Below are 9,249 nucleotides of genomic sequence, written 5' to 3'. Positions count from 1 at the left end.
GCAGCCAGACATGATTTAATGTTACACAATACAGTTTTAGGAAGTTGCTCAAAGTCTAAACTGGCATTGTTGTGCATTTAAGGTGTAAAGTTTACCTTCGACCAAACGCCCCCTAGAGGAATCCCAGTGCCCCCCTTTTGTAAAAATGTCCGCCAGCGCCCCCTACAGTACTCTGAACGCCCCCTGGGGGGCGGTACCGCCCACGTTGAGAACCGCTAGTCTAGACTCTTCTGGTTTAACGTTAAACATTTTAAAGTGTTTCTGGATTTTAACCGACCGGAACTCCATGAACGGAAATAAAACATGAATGAAGAGAAAATCATCTATTTATTCTTCAACAAAACATCCAGAAAGCCTCAGTTACCGGCGACGGACAGGTGATGGAGGTGATGAGGAGCAGCTGGAGAGTTCTGGGTTCAGACACCCGGACACACCTGGACTCCTGCAGCTCCAGGATCAGGTTAAAGTTTTTTTGTCTGGATTTGCTGCAGTCTCACCTGAGTAACATCACGCAGGGGGTGGGGCTAAGCCGGAGCAGAGCAGGTAAATGCAGCAAACACACCTGGACTGGACTGGAGTTCCTCTCAGCCAATGAGAACTTAAGGCTCTGATCTCTGATTGGCTGAAACTCCCTGACCAATCATGTGCGAGTGTTTTCCCTGCTGGAAGCTGATTGGTCGGTCTGAGTTCGAGGCCGTTTGCTCTGCGGCCGCTCTGATTGGTCAGCGTCCCTGAAGCCCTGGCAGGTGATCTGGTATTGGACGGTGGCGTCCATGTGACCCGGGGATTTAATGATGGAGGCCAACCGCCGTGACTCCTCCCACCGGAGGAGGAGCCTGATGGAGGGGGCGTGACCCCAGAGATCGCCCAACGCCGGCGCCAGCTGCACATGGCTGCTGCGCAGCCGCGTAGTCATGTGGTTGGTGGTTACCACGGCGATGTTGTGGTCCGTCGCCGCAGCGATAAGCCGCAGGCTGAGGCCCTGGAGGAGGCGTGTCCTCTGGGACAAATCGTCATGGATGTGCAGGAACGGGAACGCCACGCTGTCGATGACGAGGAGGCGGAGCCTCGGCCGGTCCGACAGGAAGTCGAGCAGCAGGTGCAGTTCGGCCAGCAGCTCCACGTAGTCACGGCAACGCACCTGAGAACACACACACACACACACACACACACACACACACACACACACACACACACACACACACACACACACACACACACACAAACATGGCAATCAGAGCCCTGCTGCCTCAGGGTTACCATGGCAACAGCAGTCAGCTGTAGGCTGATTAAAGGCACCGGGCCCAACAGAACCAGCAGAACCAGGAAACCTGACCTACCAGGAAGACGTTTGACAGGATGGTCTCCACCGTGAAGGTCGTCATGGCAACGCGCTGCTCCTCATCCTCAGCCAGCAGCGAACAGTGGTGCACGGCGGCGCCGGCCAGGTCCACCAGCCTCTGGACCTGGAACCCGCCCTCCGTGTCCACGAACAGAACCTGACCCCCGAGACCGCCGAAGACCGCCGGCACCTGGACATCCACGGCCAGCTGCAGGCTGGGCAGAACCAGTCAGAATCAGAACCAGAACCAGTCAGAACCAGAACCAGTCAGAACCAGAACCAGTCAGAACCAGAACCAGAACCAGTCAGAATCAGAACCATCAGCTTAAACTGGTCTAAGTTTCTTTCCAAACTGATTCCAGATTTGAAATGAACCCGTTTCTTCAGGCTCTGGGTCTGGTTGGTAGTAAAGTTTCATAGAGCAGCAGCGCCCCCCACAGGACAGGGAGTGGTCTGGGACAGTTGGACTGCAGACAGGATGTCCACACGCTGGACAGTCTGGAGGAATTAGTTTAAGATAAACAGGATCTGACCTCAGCGTTCATCCTGCCATCACCTGCTGAGGCTCACAGGATGAACCTGATGGCTTCTGATTGGCTGTTTATCAGCCAATCACAGCTTGGGACCTGAGACCAAAACATAGCGTCTTTAGGGACAAGTTGGACCGTCAGGCTGCATTCCAGCTCTGAACACAGAAATGCAGAAATATTCAAATTACAGATTTTATCAAGCTCATCATTGACCTTTACCACCTATTGACCCTAACGATCCAATTAGTGACCTCAACTGGCTCATTAGTGACCTTAGCGACCCTACTGGTGACCCTCATGACCTCATCGATGACCCAACAACCCTCTTGGTGTGATTGTTGTGAGGCTGTTACTTCCAACCGTGTCCAGACCTGAAGACACGTTCCAGGTCATGAGAGGAAACGCCTGTTCACGACCTGCAGTGTGTGTGACCAGGTGTGTGTTTTCTGACCACAGCTGTGTTTTCCCGACTCCTGGAGCTCCGCAGATCTCCGTCACTTTCCCGACAGGAACTCCTCCTCCGAGCGCCTCATCCAGCGGGGAGCAGAACGTCACGATGTTCCTGAACTCCTCCTCCTTCTGCAGAAGCTCCAGAGCCGTCACCGGGGCAACGGTGTGCCCAGAGCTGGCAGCCTGCAGCGCCTCCAGCGCCTCCTGCTGGGAGACTCCAGCCTCTGCACACATGACAAATCAGAGCAACATTTCAGATTTCAGTCATTAGGAAAGCAGTGTGATGTCATCAGTAACATGAAATACTTGTTACTGAAAATAACATACTAAGACAAAAGCTGATTTCTTATAACTTCTGCTGATCTTATTAAAAAATTTAACTTTAGGATAAAAAAAAACATCTTTAATGTTTAATTTACATCATTAAAATAAAGAAATTAAAAAGTCGTTTGTTCTTTTTTCTATGAAATTGTAATAAATAGATATAAAATTATGAAACTCCAACACAGAGAACAGAACCACAACCTCCTGTAAATTAATCGCTTTAATTAATCACAGTTTACTGGTTTTTATGCTTGATTTTTTTTTTATAAGAACTTAATTATAGGATTTGTGTAAAACAAGAAGGTGAAAAATGACAAAACATTAACAATAATCAATTTTCTTTTTTTAAATTATATTTTGCATAATTTTTTGTGCTAGACATAAAAAAAGATAAAAAATATAAAAATAATATCTGCCAGTAATAAATCAAATTGATATTTGGATCACATTTGATCCAGATTCTGATGGTGAATCCAATCACTGATCACTTCAGCTTTTATTCCGTCTCTGATTGAATGAAGAAAAAAAAATCGTCTTTATCCATAAAGGGTCAACTGGACCAATCACAGAACCAGAACCAGAACCTGAGCTGATACAAGTTATCAGAACCTTCCATCCGCTCAGCTTGTTATGAGCTTCAATCTCATTAAACCAAGTGATGAGTTGGTTTGATGACACGCGACATAAGATTTTGTTATTTATAAAATCTAAATAACAGATATTATTTAGATGTTTCTATAAATAGAAAAATATTTTCTATAGAAAAAAATATTGTATATTTTCTATAAAATGTCCTTTTTTCCAGAATTTCTGTGACAGAACAAATTTAATCGTAACTTTATTTAGTTTCTACTTTAACTTTAACAAAAGACAAATTATGGAGAAAAACAGTTTTAACCTTAATATGAAACATTTTTAAAAAGGTGGAAAACTAGATGCCTCGAAACGTTGTGACGTCATGAGATGACGTGTTTCCGCCGCCAGAGGCGCTCTACCTGCGCTCAGGTGTTCCGGGTTCAGGTCCTGCATATCTGTGACGAACTGGAAACCAGCTCTCACCAGCTTTCCCTTCAAACTGGAGCCCAAACTCAAGCTGGAGACGGGCCTCCTCATCCTCACCGCGTTCATGGCAGCCCGCTTCCTCCCAGCACTTCCGCTTTTATTTTTCAAAATAAATGCCGCAGGATTTCCGCTTTGCTGCTGAGTTCAGGTGTTTTGATTATAAATCTGTTTAATTTCTAAAATAATTGCTTAGACATCCAACAACAATCAAGATAAAAATAATAAATTTAATATTTGTGAAACATTTAGATTGCTATAAAATTATTATATGGATCAAATTAATCATGGAAATGGAGACTTCTTTAAAGTGTCCATTTCACTTTGCTCTTCTTCACTCCATCAATACAAAGTACTACGCAGTTATCAAAAACAAAACCTGTGAAATCAACAGAAATGTGGAAATACCATCAGGGATGTGAAAACTCATTGGGAACAGTGATGGTTAAATTACAAACAGACTTATAAACATTTATTGTTTTTAATTCAGTTTACGGTCTGTTATCTAATCTTGTAATGACCAAATTCTGGAAAATTATAAATAAATTATATGAAGGAATAATATGAATACAAAATAAAACATCAAAATAGAAGAAACATGTCCAAATAAATTTAAAACTCATCAAACCAATATTTGCAGTAGTGTGTATTTTAGAACTGGATGAAATACTTTCAGTTTTAATGTATATTACCCACGTAAAAAAGGATAGTGCAGTAAAACTACTCTTAAAATTCATTTTTCAACAATAAATTTGTTGCTACTCATCTCTGTATTAAACTACTGCTGATAAATTGAATTAATATTCAGTTTCTCCTGAATTCACTTTGTTTTTACATATTTTAAATATTACATAAAAAATCACAACAATAAGAATTACTGCAAAAAGAAAATTAATTTATTCCGTGTTTAAAATATTTAGCTTCAACTTATTTTGAAAAGATCAGGAATCTACGTTGCAGCTTTAGTGACGTCAGTCGGACGCGACGGTAGTTCCACGTGAGTCGGTTTGTTGATGAAGGATCGATCTGCGGCTGGTTGATCAGGTAAGTTCATTAGTTATTGATAATAAGCAGGCTGACCCGCAGCAGAGGAAACCGGAAGTTGCCTGAGTTTCCGACAGGAAGTTGAGTTTGGAGGAAGCGCTGCAGTCTGAGGGTCCAGCTGGAAGTTTTGCTGGATGTTGACTGGAGGGTTGAAGGTTCCTCTGGGTTCCTCCTCAGGATGTTTTCCTGTTTGTTGAAGGGGGTTCAAGTTTAAAACCTTTTTTTATGTTTTGTTTTCTGGAAGATGAATCCAGAGATCAATCGGAAGGTTTATTATTGTCTCCTGGATTATTTACGCTTTTTCCTGTTGAACTCGGTGTTTCCACCAGGCGGAGCTACTGAGATAATGACACTGATTTGATTGGATACATGGAGTCACATGTTTCTCTGCCTGTAGATCACAGAGATGAAGAGGCGAGAGGAAGAGGAGAAACAGAGGAAGACAACAGGTCAGAGTCCAGAGGAGGAAGAGGAGGTGGAGGAAGAAAAGGAAGAGGAGCAGAGGAGGACGAGCAGTCAGACCGAAGAGGAAGCAGCCAGTGAGCAGAAAGGAGCTGCTGCTGATGAGGCGAAGAAGAAGGAGAGGAAGTGTGTTCCAGGTATCATCTACCTGGGCCACGTTCCTCCCAGGCTCCGCCCCAAACACCTGAGGAACCTGCTGTCAGCCTACGGAGAGATCGGACGCATTTTCCTGCAGCCAGAGGGTACGACACACACACACACACACACACACACACACACACACACACACACACACACACACACACACACACACACTACACACAGTTTTACATCATCAGAACTTTCTGCTGTTATCAATTATGACACAAGAAATCAACATTACTTTAGTCAAACTCTTCATCCAACATATTGATCGATGTTGCAGTGATTGTGGATCACATCCTCCATCCGGGTGGGTTCTTAGTCTTCATTTAAATAAAATCAGTGTTTTGGCAGTTTTTTGGTTTTCTTCTCTCAGCTACAATAATAATAATAACTTCAGTTTCTGTTCAGCTGGAGAACGTTTTGTCACATCCACACGTTTACCTGTTCTCAGCTTCTGTGCAGTGATTGGATGGTTCTCAGTCACCTGGTGACATCATAATGTAGAGCTGTGTATTATCTGCATCGCCATAGTAATTAATTTTATTGCTATAACCTCAGCCAGTGGATACTAAATAGGAGGAATGAGCCTTGGGGGATTATTGCCCCTTTTATTCATATTTTCATGCTTCCTGTTGGCCACATCCTGCAAACATCAGTTTTTGTGGTTATGCAGGCGACTCTCTGCTCTGCAGACTGGAGATCAGATCAAGTTTCTCCTCCAAGTTACTTAAGATTAACAATCAGAAAACAGAAGTTTGACTCGTTAACACCTCGCCTCCACTTTAACCAAACCTACAGTTTCTCCACTGTTGTCATAATTTCCCTCCCTGCAGGTGAATTATGCAGGTCCAGGTCCATCCATTATTTGTTCCTCTGATGTGAAAGCCTGTTGCTGCTGCAGAAGGTTCTGGTTGCTGTTTCTAACCTGCCTGCGTTGACCTGCAGACCGCCAGGTGAGGAGGAAGAAGAAGAAGTCCGGCTCCAGGAGGTGCGACTTCACCGAAGGTTGGGTGGAGTTCAGGGACAAGCGGGTGGCGAAGCGGGTGGCGCTGTCGCTGCACAACACGCCGATGGGAACCAAGAAACGCCAGAGGTTCTTCTCTGACCTCTGGAACATCAAGGTACCGCCTGGTTCCCTCCCTGGTTCCTCACTTTGTTCCCTGCCTGGAACTGGAACAGCGCTCTGTCAGAGTCTCACCTGTCGACGTCTGTCTGTCTCTGAAGTACCTGCACAGGTTCCACTGGACTCACCTGAGCGAGCGGCTGGCCTATGAGCAGACAGTGCTGCAGCAGAGGCTCCGGGCCGAAGTCTCTCAGGCCAAGAAAGAGACCAGCTTCTACCTGAGCAATGTGGAGAAGAGTGCCCACCTGGAACACTGGAGGAAGAAACAGCACAGAGATGGAGAACAGGTAGAGACAGACGAGTCTGACACAGACAGGTGAACATCTGAGACACAGACAGGTAAACTGTTTTGTAATCCTCAGGTGGAGGAGAAGACGTGGGACTTCACTCAGCGCCAGACAGAAGAGGAGATCCAGAAGAAGAAGAAGAAGAAGGACTCCATTACCCAGAAGCATCTGAATAAGGCCCGCCTCATGCAGCAGGAGAGCCAATCCAACGTCTCGTTATTGGCTAAAATCTTTAACTCCAACCAATCAGAGTGAAGCTCATGAACTTGTTTCTATGGGGACAGTAAACAGAAACGGACTCATACACTTCCTGTTGCCAGGAAGGGGCGGGGCCATTGGGTGGCTCCTCCCACTGCTCCTCATCATGTTTAGATTGTTGTAAATAAAGTTTGTTGGATTTTGGTTTTGTCTGATAAAATATGGAGCCAGAAATCTAACAAACTGAAGTTACAGTGGTTTCAGTCCGGTCCGGTTTACAGCTGAACCCAACCTGGAACAGTTATACCGGCCTGCCTGCAGGGGGCGCTGGTCACTTCTATTCACTTGGGTCACAACAAGTTTTGTGTAGTTTGAGTCAAATGCGACACTCAGATGGTCACAAATCTTTGTAAAGGTAAAGGCACAAATTATTTCTGTAGTTAAATTTAATGAAATTTTTTTAATCAAAAACTAAAACATTTTTTTTTTTTAACAAACATTTTGTTGTAAAAAAAAATAAAAAAAAATCAGTCAAGTCTGGAAAAGCATCAGCCACTAGATCAGTGTTTCTCCACCCTGGTCCTCAGCCCCCCTGCTCTGCATGTTTTAGATGAGCCTCTATTCCAGAACAGCTGAGAAAAATGATTGCATGACCTGTTAATCACCTAGTTCACTAACAGTTGGAGAACTCCTTCACTGGATTACTTTGTAAAGCTGAAGAAAAATTAACAATCTGCAAAAAAATAGAAAAACAAATAATCTTTTGAAAGTACCTTCATAGTTTGTGACTTGCTTACGTTATGAAGTTTCTAGATTGAAATAAGCAGAAGATCAAAAGTCACCAGTTTGTTTACAAACACGCTGGGGGCGGGGCTATGTGACGTCATGACGCAGTGGAGTAGGAACATGGCGGCGGATTACTGGGAGACGGAGCGACCCGAACCTCCTTCAGACTGAACCGAACCACGCAGAACCCGGGCCGGACCGGGTCCGCCTCTCACGGTAGGTACCGGGTCAAAGGTGGAGGCAGCGGACCCGGTTCCCTGGCCCTCCGGCCCGGTAGCCGTTACCGAACCGGAGCCGGGGCGCAGGAAGAACACGAAGCCCACTGCAGGAGTTCAGGATGTAGACGGAGCCGGGCTAGCAGGCTAGCTGTGAGCAGCAGAAACAAGGTTCGGTTCGGTTCGGTTCTGGGCTCCAAGCTGAAGACGTTTAACCTGCAGCAAGAACATCAACCACATCCGCTAAGAATGAATGAGTTAAATGAAAACGTTTAGGAAAAATTTATAAAAAATATAAATTTTCCATTAATTCCTGACTGAAACTGGATCACACAAAGCTTCCGGTGCCAGGCTCGGTCCACTCAGAGTGCGGCCAGGTTCAGGACCTTCTGAAAGCAGTCTGAGGGACCCACGGATCTGTGACGTCATCCTGAAAGCTGTTGATTGATTGGCTGAGATGATGACCTCAGCATCACTGGTGTTTCACTGACTGTGTTTCACACAGTAACCATGGAAACATGGGTCAGCCTTACTGACCTCTGATTGGACGGGAAGGATCAGGTTGACCTCAGAGTCGGTCTCCATGGTAACTGATACTGGAACAGGATTAAGCTGTTTGGTTAAACTGAGACTGAAAGGAGCAGGAAGTGACATCACTTCCTGTTTGTCTGTTTCAAGGCTTCAGGTGTTTATATGAAGACGATCAGTAAATCTAATTCAGTTCCAGATGGTCGCAGAGTTGCGGTTTGCTGTTTATCCGTGTGTTTACCTGTACAGGTGTATCCAGGTGGACGGCTCCGCCCCCCGTCGGCGTCTCGCCCCCCCCTGCCGCCTGGACCCCCCCTCATGGAGCGGATCAGGAAGCTCAAACGGCAGCTGTCTGTCACTCTGGGGAGGGGCGGGGCCGGCGGCGGGGACCAGGCGCTGAACGACTCCAACACGCAGGAAGTGACGTCACACAGCGATTCAGGTGACTTCCGGTTCAGGGACCAGCATTACAGTCTGGTACCGAAGGGTTCTGTTGGGACCAGTCAGGTCTCTGATGGTGGGGCTTAGATTATGTAGGTTAGATTATAATCTGGATTGAGCCAATGAATGAAGGGAAGCTAAAAATATAGATTCAGGATTCTAGATGTTTAACATCTAGAGCTGATTTCCACTGTGTCACTTCTAACACCTGTTTTCCTCTTCCTTCTCCTCCCTCCTCTTCTTCCTCCCCCCTCTTTCTCCTCCTCCTCCTCTTTCTCCCCCTCCCCCTCCTCCTCCTCCTCCTCCTCTTTCTCCC

The 9,249-nt window shown here is 45.8% G+C and overlaps 3 protein-coding genes across 4 annotated transcripts in view; 2 read left to right on the top strand and 1 right to left on the bottom strand.

Annotated features, from left to right (window-relative positions):
- Positions 1–297: 297 nt before the first annotated feature.
- rad51c (RAD51 paralog C) lies at positions 298–3,897 on the bottom strand. The gene is made up of 4 exons (XM_015024693.1): positions 3,642–3,897; positions 2,324–2,546; positions 1,341–1,557; positions 298–1,141 (listed from the first exon to the last, which is right to left on the bottom strand). The coding sequence occupies exons 1-4, from the start codon at positions 3,772–3,774 to the stop codon at positions 641–643; spliced, it is 1,074 nt and encodes a 357-aa protein (XP_014880179.1). The 5' UTR covers positions 3,775–3,897; the 3' UTR covers positions 298–640.
- A 722-nt stretch (positions 3,898–4,619) lies between these two features.
- Positions 4,620–7,167, top strand: abt1 (activator of basal transcription 1). Of its 2 annotated transcripts, none has more exons than XM_015024695.1 (5): positions 4,620–4,749; positions 5,147–5,453; positions 6,301–6,476; positions 6,580–6,765; positions 6,841–7,167. In XM_015024695.1, the coding sequence occupies exons 2-5, from the start codon at positions 5,156–5,158 to the stop codon at positions 7,018–7,020; spliced, it is 840 nt and encodes a 279-aa protein (XP_014880181.1). In that variant the 5' UTR covers positions 4,620–4,749; positions 5,147–5,155; the 3' UTR covers positions 7,021–7,167. The 2 variants fall into 2 exon arrangements, with proteins under 2 accessions (XP_014880181.1, XP_014880180.1); XM_015024694.1 differs by lacking the exon at positions 4,620–4,749 and adding an exon at positions 4,763–4,951.
- Positions 7,168–7,653: 486 nt separating this feature from the next.
- LOC106941618 (cyclin-dependent kinase 16-like) overlaps positions 7,654–9,249 on the top strand; it is a 10,046-nt gene continuing 8,450 nt past the window's right edge. Inside the window, exons 1-2 of the mRNA XM_015024692.1 lie at positions 7,654–7,965; positions 8,742–8,934. Coding sequence (XP_014880178.1) covers positions 8,811–8,934 — 124 coding nt within the window. The 5' untranslated portion in view covers positions 7,654–7,965; positions 8,742–8,810. The remainder of the gene's footprint in view (positions 7,966–8,741; positions 8,935–9,249) is intronic.

Source organism: Poecilia latipinna, unplaced genomic scaffold (assembly GCF_001443285.1).
Source record: "Poecilia latipinna isolate Pla-1442-1.1 unplaced genomic scaffold, P_latipinna-1.0 Scaffold3766, whole genome shotgun sequence".
Taxonomy (NCBI): Eukaryota; Metazoa; Chordata; class Actinopteri; order Cyprinodontiformes; family Poeciliidae; genus Poecilia; species Poecilia latipinna.
The sequence above is the reverse complement of the archived record's forward strand: the minus strand, read 5'-3'. Positions and strand labels throughout refer to the sequence as shown.

Coding starts and splice junctions, on each gene's coding strand:
- rad51c (XM_015024693.1), bottom strand. CDS start 3,774: ATGAACGCGGTGAGGATGAGGAGGCCCGTCTCCAGCTTGAGTTTGGGC. Junction 2,547..3,641: donor CCCGGAACACCTGAGCGCAG/GTAGAGCGCCTC, acceptor TCATGTGTGCAG/AGGCTGGAGTCTCCCAGCAG. Junction 1,142..1,340: donor TCCTGTCAAACGTCTTCCTG/GTAGGTCAGGTT, acceptor GTGTGTTCTCAG/GTGCGTTGCCGTGACTACGT.
- abt1 (XM_015024694.1), top strand. CDS start 4,928: ATGTTTTCCTGTTTGTTGAAGGGG. Junction 4,952..5,146: donor TTTCCTGTTTGTTGAAGGGG/GTTCAAGTTTAA, acceptor CTCTGCCTGTAG/ATCACAGAGATGAAGAGGCG. Junction 5,454..6,300: donor CATTTTCCTGCAGCCAGAGG/GTACGACACACA, acceptor GTTGACCTGCAG/ACCGCCAGGTGAGGAGGAAG.